The sequence below is a fragment of the Chiloscyllium punctatum genome, chromosome 18, assembly GCF_047496795.1.
Source record: "Chiloscyllium punctatum isolate Juve2018m chromosome 18, sChiPun1.3, whole genome shotgun sequence".
In the NCBI taxonomy this organism is placed as follows: domain Eukaryota; kingdom Metazoa; phylum Chordata; class Chondrichthyes; order Orectolobiformes; family Hemiscylliidae; genus Chiloscyllium; species Chiloscyllium punctatum.
The window spans coordinates 93,655,077-93,671,509 of NC_092756.1; the positions used below are offsets into that span (position 1 = coordinate 93,655,077).

General features: G+C 44.0%; 1 protein-coding gene across 2 annotated transcripts in view; it reads left to right on the forward strand.

The window, feature by feature from the left end:
- Positions 1–13,699, forward strand: part of ruvbl2 (RuvB-like AAA ATPase 2) — a 28,641-nt gene extending 14,942 nt beyond the window's left edge. For both annotated transcript variants that reach the window (XM_072588799.1, XM_072588800.1), the window contains exons 9-15: positions 861–984; positions 2,966–3,060; positions 3,201–3,319; positions 4,742–4,861; positions 8,795–8,924; positions 9,983–10,097; positions 13,510–13,699. In XM_072588799.1, coding sequence (XP_072444900.1) covers positions 861–984; positions 2,966–3,060; positions 3,201–3,319; positions 4,742–4,861; positions 8,795–8,924; positions 9,983–10,097; positions 13,510–13,535 — 729 coding nt within the window. In that variant the 3' untranslated portion in view covers positions 13,536–13,699. The remainder of the gene's footprint in view (positions 1–860; positions 985–2,965; positions 3,061–3,200; positions 3,320–4,741; positions 4,862–8,794; positions 8,925–9,982; positions 10,098–13,509) is intronic.
- The last annotated feature ends 2,734 nt before the right edge of the window (positions 13,700–16,433 follow it).

Sequence of the window (16,433 nt, forward strand, 5' to 3'; positions counted from 1 at the left end):
TTATAAACTGATCTATCCAGATGTGTTATGACATACTTCTGAAGTTGAGACTTGAACCTGGACCTTCTGGCTGAAAGGTAGGGACACTACCACTGCACCGCAGAAGTCTAACCAGGAAGCTGTTGTTTTGTTTTTAAAAATTCACTTTTTCATTGGCAGTCCCTTGCAGATGAGGATGACTCTCTCCCATTCCTAGGGTCTGTCCGTAGATGGCTGTACAGACTGACGCAGCTGCCACAGGCTCTGTAACTCTTGGGACAGAAGGTGGTTCCGGGAATGGGGGTGTGTTATGCTTTTTCAACACCTTCCCGGATGCTCCTCCTCCATTTGGGAAATCTTGGACAAGTGATTCCCAGGTGTCTTCCACTGAATAACCCTTGTCACCAGTAAATTGTTGTTTATACAAGCAGTGCCCAGCAGGGATGATGAGAGGGAAGGATAGGGAATTAAAATGGATTTGAAGAGGAAGGAGCCCAACTCTTAGCAGCTGTTTTAATCACCCTGTTCCAACATGTTGTGACGCACATCCAGGGCAGGTGGGGAGTTGAACTCAGACCTCTTGGCCCAGAGGTAGGGACACTACCACTATTCCAAAAGTATCCTCACGGAACCCAGCTCTTTCTATTTTAATCAACCTATTTTCAGATGTATTGTGACATGCACCAGCTGCTCTCCATCATCTCTGGAGCTGCAAAAGAAGCCTGCATTTCTAACACTGACAGAATAACTTGCTTACAATGCTGACGTAGGCTCACTGAGTTGGTAAAAATGCACCACTACCTCAGGAAACCAGGTGGGTGTGAATGGGAAAACAAAACTGAAATTAAAAGATAACCTTGTCAAAACTTTCCTTTCTGCAGACAAAATTTGTGCAGTGCCCAGACGGAGAGCTTCAGAAACGGAAGGAGGTGGTTCATACAGTGACATTACATGAGATTGATGTGATCAACAGTAGGACACAGGGATTTTTGGCTCTGTTCTCCGGTAAGATTTGCTCCGGCCTTTCAGCTCCTCAAAGGGCAGCCGCTGCAGATTGTGAAAGATTAGGTGCTTCGAATGTGTCCCACAGTACCTCCAAAAGATAGCCATCGACTGAGTGCAGGGCTGTGTCTGCGCTGCAAGCTGATCTCAGGCTTCCCAGTGGCAGTGTCACTTCAGTTGATCTTGGAACCTGTAGGCTGAGATGAAAGGAGATTTGACCTGGACTCCCACCTAGTCTTTATTCGTTAACTTCAACTTCCTAACACCCCCTTCCTGCCAACTAAAACATTTTGTGAAATTAAGATGAAAGTGGAATCAGGCTCAGATTAAATGCTCTGCTGCCAGGTTGCATACCTTGCTATAACACATACTTAGAATGTTCATCTGGCTAGATTTGATTCGACACTGTCTCTGAAACACACAAACAGAGGTCCACCAGCTTGTTGCCTGCATCACGGGAAGAATAAGTACGCAGTGTTGTACGCAAAGTGAAGGTAACCAATCATCAAGCAAGCTTTCAATTGCAGCCTAAAGCTCAGCATGAGAGGCAGAAAGAAAAATACTATTAACCTGTGCTATGTTTTGTATAATGTGGTGCTGGAAAAACACAACAGGCCAGGCAGCATCCAAGGAGCAGGAGAGTCGACGTTTCGGGCATAAGCCCTTCTTCAGGAATCGGGCTTATGCCCGAAATGTCGATTCTCCTGCTCCTCGGATGCTGTCTGGCCTGCTGTGTTTTTCCAGCACCACATTTTTCAACCCTGGTACTCCAACATCTGCAGTCCTCACTTTCTCCTATGTTTTGTTATAACCCTTGGACACACATCCCTCACTGCCATGTAGGATTTCACAACCCAAATCATCATCATAGCTGTCAGATCTGTTGTGGCCTGGGTGCAAAATCCTAGCAAACTGCATGTCACTGCTATTTTACTGCCTCTTTATTTTAATTATTTTTGTCCCTGCTATCATAACAGTGGTGCTCATAGGTCAAAACATTTTCTACTGTATTTTGTGAGGCCCATGGGTCTCAAACACAGTATGACTAAACTACAGCCTGTGGTCCAGATATCATCGTCCCTTTCCTGATACATTGGCGAACTGTGCTCCAAACACAGACATAGAATTGTACAGTATGGAAACAAACCCTTTGGTCCAACTCATCCATGCTGACCAAATATCATAAATTAATCTAGTCTCATTTGCCAGCACTTGGCCCATATCCCTTGAAACCTTGCCTATTCATATACCCATCCAGATGCCTTTTAAATGCTGTAATTGTACCAACCTCCACCATTTCCTGTGGCAGCTCATCCCATACACGCACCACCTTCTGCGTGAAAATGTTACCCCTTACATCCCTTTTAAATCTGTCTCCATTCACCTTAAACCCATGCCCTCTAGTTTGTGACTCCCCCACCCCAGGGAAGAGACCTTGGTTATTCACCTGTCCATGCTCTTCATGATATAATAAACCTTTAAAAGGTCACCCCTCAGCCTCCAACCTTCCAGGAAAATAGCCCCAGTCTATTCAGCCTGTCTCTATAGAGGAAATCCTCGAACCCCAGCAACATCCTTGTAATTCTTTTCTGAACCCTTTCAAGTTTCACGGCATCTTTCCTATAGCAGGGAGACCAGAATTGCTGTCTCAGTTTTGTTCCTATTTCATATTTGTTGGCTTTGACCTGTTTGATTTTCACTGGTTTGACGGGTGGCTGATGTTGTGGCACAAATGTTCATTCTTTCCAAAGCCCTAGTTGGGCCATTGGCATTGTTTTGCCTCTTCTTTGGGTAGTTTCCACTGGCCAGTTTGTCCTCATTCTCTGGTATTTTTAAAGGCAATTTCTCCTTCAATCTTGTAGTTATTGCATCTCAAGTCAATGATACCGGTGACTGGGAGCATGGATTTCAGCATTGTGCATCCATGTCAGTCACAGAAGCACTAAGCTTCGATAAGCGTTATCAATATGCTGCATCTTCACAGGTGATACTGGAGAAATAAAGTCTGAAGTTCGTGAGCAGATCAACGCCAAGGTGGCTGAATGGCGGGAAGAGGGAAAAGCAGAGATAATCCCTGGGGTGAGTGTGCAGTGATCCGGTTCTTTCACTCCCATTACTTTGTTTGGTGTGATGAAGATATGGTCCTTCGTACTGCCCTCCCTCATGAAGTATTACTGAAAGTACAGCATATTGACTGGTCTTGTTCTGGACTTTTCCAGGTGCTGTTCATCGATGAAGTCCACATGCTGGACATAGAATGCTTCTCCTTCCTAAACCGTGGCTTGGAGAGTGACATGGCCCCTGTGTTGATCATGGCAACAAACCGTGGGATAACCAGGTACGACCACATTGTCAATGAAAGCTGTTCAAATATTTTCTTCGTGGGAGGCCCAGACGTGTGGCTGGGTCCACTAGTAAAACTGTAAAGCCATTTCCTATTAACCGTGAGTTGCTGAAGCACTTGCACCACACCAGAGCTGAGAAATCTTTGCCATTAGGATTTTGGAAATCTACCATTTGGATTCTTCTTTCCAACCTTCAAGGACTTTCTTTATATATTAAAAAACATCCATTTGTAAGTTGACTGATGGTAACTCTGATTAGCTGCTTCTTGGGCTGTAACATGGATTTCTGGACAATTGTGTTGAAAACAATTGGAACACTCAGTTTCACAGCCCCCTGTTTCCACTTGTTTCCAGCGTGACTGTCTGACAACCTACAAAGCCACTCATGGAGCAGCTTAATCCAAGCGACTGTCAGTCAACTGATAGCTCCAACAAACAATCAATTTTTAACAGCGAAGTGTCTAAACGAAAATGGGCACTTCAAGCTCTTAGCAGTGGAGTGCAGTGGGGAGCAACAGGAGGAGGGAAAGACCTCGCTGCTCCTTAACTCAGGGATTCCGTCTGTCTCAGGCTCGGCTGTTGCAGCCTCTGCAGTCACACCTCATAGCTGGAGAAGTGAATCAGAGGCAGAAACGAAGGTTGGTTAACTCAGGAGTTGCAGACTGGGATGTGGATGGGGTGCGTGTGAGCAGCAAAGTCCTTGAGAGGTCAGGTGTAGTGTAGGAGTTGGAGGTGAGGAGAAGCGTCAAGGAGGACAAAGAGCAGTGAGGGCAAGGCACATGATTTTAGCAGGAGTCGACCGTTCGGGCCCTCGATCCTGCTCCTTCGGTCTATAGGATTGTGAATGTTCCAACATTCCTCATGCCCACTTTCCTGCCCTTTCCCTACACCCCTTTTCCTACTCCCTTGTTCCATGAAAGTCAGGGAACATTGAGGAGATCAGTCCAGGAATGTTGCAGTAGGTCACAGAACAATGACCACAAAGAACGTTACAGAGGTCAGAATGCTGAGGTCGTTTTGGGGATTTTAACACAGTCTTGAGAGTAATAGAAGATAGACAAAAGGATTTCTACATATTTAAAGAGGCCTGTGCATTTATTAAAGATAATTAACAATGCTTATACTTACACAATTCCTTGGTAAAAGAAATTTTCAGGACATTTTTGTCTTCAGCCACTTTTTACATGGGATTCAGTGGTTCAAGAATGCTGCTCAATGTCACCACCACAAGGGCAATTAAGGGGGACACAACAAATGCTGGTGTAGCCGACAATTCTATATCCTGTGAAAAGAATTTTTAAAATCCATTTGAAGCAAAATTATTCACAATGCTAGGCTGTGAAACCTTGATACATTGAAATATAAGACAGTGAGAAAGGGGGTGTGCATTTTGCTTAATAGCTTTTGTTTTTCAGGATCCGTGGTACAAACTACAAAAGCCCTCATGGAATTCCAATTGACTTGCTGGATCGATTGGTAATCATCTCAACATCACCCTACAATGAGAAGGAAACAAAACAGATCCTCAAGATCAGGTGACACTTTCGGAGTGTTAGGAAAAGTGAATGAGAAGCTTTGAGTGTTTTTTTAAAACTACTGTGTAGCATAAATGTAGCGACCGGTTTTGAGATTGATGTCTTCCAGCACAGTGAGCATCCAATTGTGACCATCTTTGAAGAGGTCCCTAAATAAAGGGAGAGCAGTTCATTTACTGTATTAACCTGCGTCCCACACTCTTGTACCTTTCAATAGCTCTCACCAAAATTGTTAGAACTGACCTCAGCACTCCAGGTTAAGGAGAGACCATTTTTGCTTTGACTCACTCAAACACAGCATTCAGACTCTCATGTTTTTCCACTATCCACCAAGGTTGTGGCTGATCTATGACTTCAGTAACTTACTTTAATTCTATATTCCTTAATAACCTTGACCTAGCAAAAAAAAAAATTAATCTTGGACTTTAAATTTCTGGTAAAACTAGTACCGACTCTTGGTAGGGGTGAGTGAGGAAGTGTTTCTCAAATGCTCTCTTGAGTGGTCTGACTTTGATTTTAATGTAATGTCTGTGATGGACCAGGCCAGACCCCCTCAACACATTTCAAGAAAGTGGCCCAGACTCTAATTTTGCCAGTTGTTTTAAGCAGGTATAAAGTGGATATTCCAGAAGATAATCAGCTGATCAAACCACTTAGTTTTAAACAAAACAGAATTTATTTACAAGATTACCGAATGAAACATAAACAAAAGGGAAAAGAATACTGAGTAACTTAACCTCTACAAAAACCCAACAGATCATCCCAACTCAATGAAGCTGTTCCAAATACCTGCAACAGTCCCCATAAACACCCCTTTGGCACAAAAGGTACAATCAAACACAGGGTCTTACAGGAGGGATGTCAGAGAGAGAGAGGGGGAGGAAAGCCTGCACCTGCATCTTTGGGTCCAGCAACTTTTACAGCTGCCTGAATGCCTTCAGTGAACAGTCAGAGTGCCAGAGAAAAGCTGAGCTGGGAAAAGTGCTCACTCTCCTTTCATTGTACAAGTGTTTTTTTAAAACTTGAAAGCCTTTTGCCTGAGGCAGTATCTGTTTAGCTCTCATCAAATTGGCTCTAAAACCCTTCAACTTAGTCTTTGCAGAGTCTGTGTCTTTTACGACCTCTCTGAAAAAAAAGCCAAGGACAACTTATTAATAACCTTATTAAAGGAGCAGCATCATCTCATGTCCCTTTATGAATGTTTCAGTCAGGCATCTTGACTTGTTTTTCAGTGACGTGTATTTGCTTTACCTAAAGGAGACTTAAAACCCATTTATATAAATGACGAAAATCAGTGGACCCAGCACCGATCCTTGTGGCACACCACTGGTCACAGGCCACCAGTCTGAAAATGAACCCTCCATCACCACCCTTTGTCTCTCTAACTTCTAGCCAATTTTGTATCCAAATGGCTAGCTCTCCCTGTATTCCATGTGATCTGAAATTGTTAACCAGTCTACCATGTGGAACCTTGTCGAACGCCTTACTGAAGCTCGTACAGACAATGTGCATCCCCTGCCTTCATCAATCCTCTTCGACACTTTTCCAAAAAGCTCAAGTTAGTGAGGCACTATTTCCACACACGAAGTAATGTCGACCATCCCTAATAAGTCCTTGCCTTTCCAAATACAAGCAACAGTCAGATTCTCACACTTGTTCTACCATCTAGGAGGCTAGGAAGTGATTGCTGGGCCCTTTGCTGAAATATTTGTGTCATTGGTAGCCGTGAGTGAGGTATTGGAACAATGTAGGTTGGCTAACATGGGGCCATTTTTTTAAAGAAAGGTGGTAAGGAAAAGCCAGGGAACTGTAGACCAGTCAGCCTGACATCAGTGGTGGGCAGATTATTGGAGGGGATTTTGAGGGATGGGATTTTGAGGGATAGGATTTACATGTATTTGGAAAGGCAAGGACTTCTTCGGGATGTTCGCCATGACTTTGTGTGTGGAAATAGTGTCTCACTAACTTGAGTTTTTTGGAAAGGTGTCGAAGAGGATTGATGAAAGCAGGGGATGCACGTTTTCTGTACGAGCTTCAGTAAGGCGTTCGACAAGGTTCCACATGGTAGACTGGTTAACAAGTTCAGATCACATGGAATACAGGGAGAGCTAGCCATTTGGATAGAAGTTAGGAGACAAAGGGTGGTGATGGAGGGTTCATTTTCAGACTGGAGGCCTGTGACCAGTGGTGTACCACATGGACCGGCGCTGGGTCCACTGCTTTTTGTTGTATATATAAATGATTTGGATGTGAACGTAGGAGGTATGGGTAGTACATTTGCAGATGATGCCAAAATTAATGTAGTGTAGTGTACAACAAAGAAGATTACTTCAGATTACAAAGGGACCTGGATCAGATGGGCCAATGGGCCAAGGAGTGGCTGATGGACTTTAATTTAGATAAATGTGAGGTGCTACACTTTGGTAGGACAAATCAGGGCAGGACTTATACTCTTGAAGGTAAGGTCCTAGGGAGTGTTGCTGAACACAGGGACCTTGGAGTGAAGGTTCATAGCTCCTTGAAAGTGGAGTCACAGGTAGATAGGGTAGTGAAGAAAGCATTTGGTATGCTTTCCTTTATTGGTCAATGCATTGAGTACAGGAGTTGGAAGGTCATGTTGCAGCTGTACAGGACATTGGTTAGGCCACTTTTGGAACACTGCATTCAACTCTGGTTTCTCTGCTATAGAAAAGCTGTTGTGAAACTAGAAAGGGTACAGAAAAAATTTACAAGAACGTAGCCAGAGTTGGAGGGTTTGAGCTATAGGGAGAGGCTGAATCGGCTGGGGTCATTTTCCGTGGAGCCTCCAAGGTTGAGGGGTGACCTTAACGAGGTTTATAAAATCATGAGGGGCATGGATAGGATAAATAGCCAAGGTCTTTTTTTGCAGGGTGGGGGAATCTAAAACTAGAGGGCATAGGTTTAAGGAAAGAAGGGAAAGATATAAAAGGGACCTAAGGAGCAACTTTTTCACACAGTGGGTGGTAGCGTATGGAACGAGCTGCCAGAGGAAGTGGTTGAGGCTGGTATAATTAGAACATTCAAAAGACATCTGGATGCGTATATGAAGAGGAAGGGATATCAACCAAATGGGAGTAGATTAATTGAGAATATCTGGTTGGTATGGCCAAGTTGGACTGAAGGGTCTATTTCTGTGCTGGGCATCTCTGTAACTGTATAACAAGAAATAGGCACAACCTGTCACGGAATGAGTGTCTATCTGAATGGACATAGAGGATTGTAGTGTTTGTGAACTTATTGTACACTAAGCACATTTGTTACTGATCTTTTCCCCATAGTCGGACATAATCCAAACAAACTGGGGAGCAAATGATGCCCAGGGTGAGGATTTAACATTACCATGAGCTCCACCATGACAGTGATGAATTAATTACCCATTAAGTCAGAGATAAGAATTCTTCTCTTCCAAGGTTGAGAGTCTTGAATTCTCTTCTTGAAAAGGCAGTGGAAACATTCTTTGAATATCTTTAAGTTAGAGGTAGATAGATTCCTGATAAGCAAAGGGATGAAAGATTGTCAGGTGTGCACACAAATGCAAATTAATCAAATCACCTGTGATCTTATTGAATCAAGGGACTGTTTGGCCTCCTCCTTGCCCTAGTTTCTACGTTTATGGTTCAGTTCCCCCCTTCTCAATTGACAGAACAGATTGTTTGGGAGAATTAAATGATGATCTTAGTCCTTGACTTTCCTTCAGCTGTTGCACATCCTCCGTCCATGTAGTGTAGCCCAGGAACTCAACAACGTTCTGTAACTCACCACCTGCAGACACTGACGTATCTATGTGGCCACTTTTATATAACACAATCAAACTGTCAGGGAAGAAAATATGTTTATTGAGCACAGCCACATTTCTCTGTATTAATACAGCAAGTCATCTGTTAAATGTTGCCCCACCCCCTTTACGTACAGGTGTGAAGAGGAGGATGTGGAGATGAGTGAGGATGCGTACACTGTTCTAACACGGATTGGCTTGGAAACGTCACTTCGATATTCCATCCAACTGATCACTGCTGCTAACCTTGTCTGTAAAAAACGAAAGGTAAACCGTGAACAGACACACTTCCTACAAGTTCTTTTAAAATCTTTCTCTATATCTTCCTGCGTGCAGTGAGAGGTATAGGCCCTGGGAGATGTTGTACTTACCCCTTTTGGGGAGCAGGTGTCAGTATTGGGCACTTTTGGATCAGGTAGAAGCTAATAGCTACAAAGGAATCCAACTCAGATCTACAGACAGGCACAGACAAGAGCGCATGCACGGGGACACCTGCCAAATGCAGAAAATCCTTTTATTGTGATATTATTCCATTTCACTCAGTATTTCTCCTGTTGCCTCACTGACATTGTTAGGTGGTAAGGGATCTCAAAATTCATCTCTGCTGGGCTGTGTAGACAACAGAAAGGAGTCTTTTGCTTCATCCATGTAGATCGTTGCTTCTCAAATGTTTTTCACTGACTCCATTTAGAGGCTTGAAAGTTGTTGTGAACCCACTGTAAACACTGTGAAGGTGTGGAGATGCAAGAGGAGACCTAGCTTGGCCAGGGTTGGGGGGTGAAAATGTGTTGCTGGAAAAGCGCAGCAGGTCAAGCAGCATCCAAGGAGCAGGACCCCCCAACCCTGGCCAAGCTAGGTCTCCTCTTGCATCTCCACACCTTCACAGTGTTTATAGTGGGTTCACAACAACTTTCAAGCCTCTAAATGAGGAAGGGCTCATGCCCGAAACATAGATTCTCCTGCTCCTTGGATGCCACCTGACCTGCTGCGCTTTTCCAGCAACACATTTTCAGCTCTGATCTCCAGCATCTGCAGTCCTCACTTTCTCCTCCAGGGTTGGGGGGTGGGGAGGGGTGGCGGGTGGGGTTGGGGGGGGGGGGGGGAGGGGGAGGAGGAGCTTGGCCCTTGCTGTGTTGGGTCTTGCAATCCCACTTGGTGTCTGAACTCCCACTTTGGGTACTCCTGGAGCAGATAGGCTTGTTTCCAGGGATCAGAAAGCTCCTCAGTCTGACTTTCCTTTATCTTATCTAATACCTCTCACCGAGCGCACTCTCTCTGTCTATTTAGTTCCAGTAGCCATTTGTTTCCTCTTTTCTTTGCACCAGGGGACAGAGGTACAAGTGGATGACATCAAGCGGGTCTACTCTCTCTTCCTGGATGAGTCTCGCTCTACACAGTACATGAAAGAGTATCAAGATGCCTTCATGTTCAATGAAATGAGTGAGTTCACTTCAACAGCAATTTGTTAATAAGTGAAATCTTGGCTGTTACAATTTGACCAGAGGCTGTGGACTATAGTAGCAGTCACCCAGAACCTCTCCATTGAGGTACACAACAGAGTAGCAGAGTTTGGCAGCTGTAATACAATATGAAGAAAGGAAGTTATCCAGTTTTTGATGGAAACAAATAGAAAGGCAGATTATTTCTTAAATGGTGAGATTTTGGGAAGTGTTGATGCCCGTGTTCATGAGTCAGTAAAAGCAAGCATACAGATACAACAAGCAAATGTAATGCTGGTCTTCGTCCAAACTGGAGTAAAGCTGCAGTTTTACAGAGAATTGGTGAGACTACACCTGAAGTATTTTGTATGGTTTTGATCTCCTTATTTAACAAAGGATGTACTTGCCATAGAAGGAATGCAGTTGGGGTTTAGCAGACTGATCCCGAGGATGGCAGGATTGTTTCTACCAGGAGAGACTGAAGAAACCGGCCTGTGTTCTCCAGAGCTTTGAAGAATGAGAAGTGATTTTACTGGAATTTAGAAAATGCTTACAGGGCCTGATAGGTGGCTGTGGATATTTCCCCTGGCTGGTGACTTCAGAACCAGGGCACAATCTCCGAATAAAAGCCAAGCCACTTGGGACTGTTGAGAGGGAATTTCTTCACTAAAGGTGGTGAATCTTTAGGATTCTGGACCTTAGAGGGTTATGTAAGCCCTGCAATCAAGCATACTCAAGACAGAAATGACATCAAGATACAATCATATAAAACAACTGTTCATAAATAACACCTTCTTTCAACAAAAAAAGATCACTTCAAGACACCTGTACGGAATGAGCTGTTGGAGGAAATGGTAGAGGCTGGTACAATTCCAATATTGAAAAACATCTGGATGGATATATGAATCGGAAGGATTTAGCGGAATATGGGCCAAATACTGACAAATGGGACTAGATTCATTTAGGGTATGTGGTCAGCATGGACAAGTTGGGTTGAAGGGTCTGTTCCATTGCTATACAGCACTGGCTCTGTGACCACTTAGCGATATCGTTGCTCTGATCAATTACAGCATGACCAAGGGGATGTGCTGCGTACTTAAGTCTTGCCCAGTGCTGACTACCACACAGATTATTGGCTTGTTCACTCACAACTGAACTTCCATTTCAAGCCTAAGCATAAGAATCAATCAAGCGACAATCACCAAAGGGATTTCAGATCAGAAACCTGCACACACACCATGCAGAGATATAAATCTACGAAATCTCACAGACTAGGCTGGAATACCCTGATCACACTTGAAGAATGTAATGCTGGAAAAGCACATCCGGTCAGACAGCATCGGAGGAGCAGGTGAATCGACATTTCGAGCATAAGCCCTTCATCAGGAATGAGGCTTCCTGATGAAGGGCTTACAGTTGAAATGTCAATTCTCCTGCTCCTCGGATGCTGCCCGACCGGCTGTGTTTTTCCAGCGCCAGACACTTTTCGACTCTGATCTCCAGCATCTGTATTGTTCACCTTTCTCCCATCCTGATCACACTGCTGATTCCACTGTCGCAAAAGCCTGGGATTCATCAAAGCTGGATACTTCCACTGAGGCCACGGGACTGAGCATCAAGGGCTGGCTTCATGATAATGGCAGGGATACACCAAGATCTACTAGCAACAAGGAGGTCAGCATTGGCTCAGCCAGCCAGGAGAAAGAGACCACCTTCCGTAAGCATGCAACACCTTCGGCATAAACTGGGGGACATTCAAAATGACTGCTACGTCACTTGTGGAGAAAAGCCTCAAGTGTCTGCTGACAATGTAAGCTTCTGTGAAGCACTAAAGTCTGGTTAGTGGACCAAAGGATCAAACCAAAATCCCCATGAGAAGAGTCAATGGCAAGATCACCGGTTGGAATACCAATAGGCCTGCTCCCCCTGATGGGTATTCCCACATTGTTATACGTTTGGGAAGCTCAGGGGTTTGAACCAGTGATGATGAAAAATTTCTAGCCAAGGCAGGATAGTTTTCCCTGATGTTATTGCTCTGATTCCTAATGTTGGTAAAGTCATGGTGTTGAGAAGATACTGTTGGTGGAAGCTTGGTGCGTTGCAGTGGACTTTGAACAGTAGCAGAAGCAGCAAACAAGCCAGTTGCCCTGATCTAAGTAGTGTCGATCCTGTTGACAGATTATTGCATTCCCACCAGCTTAATCAGCTGTAAGTGTTTCATTGCGAGTTCACTGGAGATGGTGGTCCAAAGTGTGGCGCTGGAAAAGCACAGCAGGATGAAGGGCTTATGCCTGAAATGTCGATTCTCCTGCTCCTCGGATGCTGCCTGACCTGCTGTGCTTTTCCAGCACCACTCTCTCGACTCTGATCTCCAGCATCTGCAGTGCTCACTGTCTCCCTCACTGAAGATGGACTTGGCGATCTCAGGTTGTGAGCCACTTGTCATTGTATCCAGCAAATATCCTCCTAATATAAAAGTTAATGTGACTAGTCCAGTGAAGATCCTGATCATCTCCAGCATGGAGATCGTGCTGGTGAAATCCAAAAACATGTATTGATTTTACTTTTATTTGGAAACCATCATTGCCTGGCATTTAAGGTAAACTCTGTACCAAGGGCCTGGAGAAAGAGGGGTGGTTCCATTTTCGATATTGTGTTAGCAGAAAGCTGTTCTGATTAAATCAGACACAGCACTGAAATTCCTTGAATCCCCATTGTAATTTGAGAGGATCTTACCAGTGGTGGTGCTGCCATGTATTTCAGGGTGGTAGTGGTTGTGATAACAATGCACTCTTGGTGAGCTGTTGCTGTGCATCTTGATTAACCTGTCTGGCCTGTCTCACATGCAGAATGGCATCTGAGAGCAGCAGTGCATTGCACACTAGAAAGTTATTTTCATCTAGAAGAATGGGGGAAACGTAATAGGTAGATGTAAGAAACGAGGTGTAACAGTTTTTAATCAGGCAGACAGCCATCGTACATTTTCCTGTGCCTCCCTTTAACTGTTGCTTCATATTTTAAAAGCTAGATGACAAAGACCGTGTTGTGTTATGACTACTCTATAATCAATGATATGTTAGGAAAAGTCTGGACTGACCTCACGTTCGAATATTCTCTCACTACATCCAGCATGAAAGTGGATTGAAGTATTGCATTGAAAGGTTTCTCTACCTGTCGGTTTTGCAACAGTAAAGACATGCAAGGGCTACTTGAGTTTGCAACCCTCACGTGGAGGTGTTAATTGCACTCTCACATCCACTCGCACATTCTGTGTGTGTGTATGCATTTTCTCTCTCTCTCTCTCTCTCTCTCTTTCATTTTGCGGTGGTATCCAGATAGCAAGGAGAATTAGAAACTTTACCTCCATTGTCTAGGAAGCTGTTTTACACATTTCATGTTTTGTTCTTTTGCAGAAGGTGAATCAATGGACACCACTTGAGTCTCACTGTCGTAAAGACTTGTAATGATTGAAAGCAATGATGTTTGATACAATAGAAACCTGATCACTTTGTTGAATTGATGCATATTTGTCAAGTTTTATCTTTTCCTGTAGTTGTCTTTTGTATAATAAATCCTGAAAAATTAAATTTTGCATTTAACTTAGCCCGTGTTTTACTTCAGTAACCTGTATTCAGTTGGTCATCTTGATTCTGAAGTGATGGCTAGAACAATGAAGAACCATGCTGTAGTGCACCAAGGGGCTGAAATGTGCCAATTTAATCAATACCATATTCTCTTTGTCAGTAAGAGGGACTATCCAAGGCAGCCTTTTAATGGGATAGAGTTCCATGGGAACCAACAATCCTTCCACTGTCTCATCAAGGAGGCTACTGCACATGTATACAAATGTATAAATGAGTATTGCAACTACTTAACCATGTTCTGTTTTCGGAATGCCACCCTGATGCTGTTTGGCTTAGTCTGATGGGGCTACTTAGATGTGTCCAGAGCCCATTCCATGCATCCAATGATGTAGGGTTTTCAGTTCCTGCTTGCAAGGTGTTTAGTAGGTTATGTTAGACTATTTAAATAGTTCTGGGTGTAAGTTTGTTAGCTGAGCTGGAAGGTTCATTTTCAGACGTTTTGCCACCATAGCAGGTAACGTAGTCAGTGAGCCTCCGGTGATGACGTTACTTCATGGTGATGAAACATCTGAAACTGAACTTTCCAGCTCAGCGAGCAAACTTACATCCAGAACCTCAACCTGTTTAAGTAGTATTTAATATTCCAAGATATCATTGTTCTGTGTTACCTAACAATGAACTTGCACAAACAGCCAGTTAAAAGAGCTAAGTAACCTGTAATTTAAAATCTATTTTTACTTCGCGTTGTCAGGTTTGGTCACTTTGCTTTAATACAGATGAAGAAGTCATAGGGTCCTAAATCACTGAGACAGGCTCTTTGGCCCAAACTGGTCAGTGCTGACCAAAATGTCATAGAGTCATAGAGATGTACAGCATGGAAACAGAACCTTCGGTTCAACTTGTCCACGCCAACCATTTCATTCACACTAGCCCTAATTCCCTGCACTTAGCCCAAATCCTTCTACACTTTTCCTATCCATGTGTTTGTCAAAACGCCTTTTAAATGTTGTTAATGTACCCACCTCAACCACTTCCATTTCCATATGTGTACCACCCTCTGTGTAAAAAAAAAAGTTGCCCCTCACGTTCCCTATTCTTTTCCCTCCTACCTTAAACTCATGCCCTCTAGTCCTTGATTCCCCAACCATGGGAAAAAGACTGAGTGCATTCACCCTATTCATGCCTCTAATCATCTTATACACTTCCATAAGATGTTGTGGTTGTGTTCGCCGAGCTGGGAGTTTATGTTGCAGACGTTTCGTCCCCTGTCTAGGTGACGTCCTCAGTGTTTGGGAGCCTCCTGTGAAGCGCTTCTGTGATCTTTCCTCCGGCACTTATAGTGGTTTGAATCTGCCGCTTCCGGTTGTCCGTTCCAGCTGTCCACTGCGGCAAATTCAAACCACAACAAATGCCAGAGGAAAGATCACAGAAGCGCTTCACAGGAGGCTCCCAAGCACTGAGGATGTCACCTAGACAGGGGACGAAATGTCTGCAATTCAAATTCCCAGCCCGGCGAACAGAACCACAACAATGAGCACCCGAGCTACAAATCTTCTCACAAACTTTGAACTTCCATAAGATTCTCCTGCGCTCTAAAGAAAAAGATCTTGGCTTGTGCAACCTCTCCTTATAACTCAATCCATTGAGCACTGGCGACATCCTTGTAAATTGTTTTTGTGCTCTTTCTGGTTTAATAAGATCCTTCCTATAGCAAGATGACCAAAACTGAACACAATACTAATCAGTTCTGTGATTTATACAATTTTCTCACATGGCACATGGCATTCTGTATTTCCAGGTGAGGTGCAGCGATGAGGGCAGACTCCTTTTACACAACTCCATGTGGTTCTCCTGGACAAGGTGGATGAGTGTTTGTGTGAATTGAAACTCCCCCTCCGCTGCCGAATGTACCTTTGTCCAAAAGATCCTCTGATGCCTGCCATTGCTGCAACAAGGAAACTGCATTCACATAGCACCACACTCAGGAAACTGCACACATTTCATGTTGAACCTTGCAGCCCAGTGTCTTCCCTTCCTGCCAGTGTAGAATTGTCTCAGACCCAGCTTCTTTCACTGAGCAGACCATAATTTAGCCGAATACTCCAACTGAAGGAATAATTAACTGCACCCAACTCCATCTGGTTTGAGTTTAGGACCCTTTATTTTCAAACAGTCGGCATTTTGAAATTAAACATTGATTTATCGTGCTGCTGTTCTGCTGCATTAGGGACGAGGGTCAGTGGCCGGGGCGGGGTCAGGAGAGGGGAAATACCACCATCCCAGTTACAAAATATTCAAAATGACATTGGTTGAGCCAGGCAAAATTTGTCAGTTTAAAAACTAAACCAGAATGTCTGTCTAGTTTTGCAGCTGTAAGACCCTATCCTTTTCCTCACTTAACTTTGTGTGACTTTTCCCCTTCCTCTGACCATATCTCACTCTCTCTCTCTCCTTCATCGTCTTCCCCCTCCCACCATACCAAATCCTGGGTGCCTTAATGGGAGTTCAATCTATAAAACTATTCAAGTGAAATCTTTTTCGGATTTCACAGCATGTTAAATATGCAGCGCTTTACTGTTAACTACAGCTTAGTGCTCCCCTGAAGTGGGTGAGTGCAGGAAGAAACAGGAGCTTCTTTGGGATGTCACGAGAAGCCGGCTCTGACACCCAGAAGGAAACCCTGAATGAGTGAAAATGCAGCAGAAGACAGTACAACAGCGATGAGCAGAGAGGTGATGGGTGTTGAAGAGGCA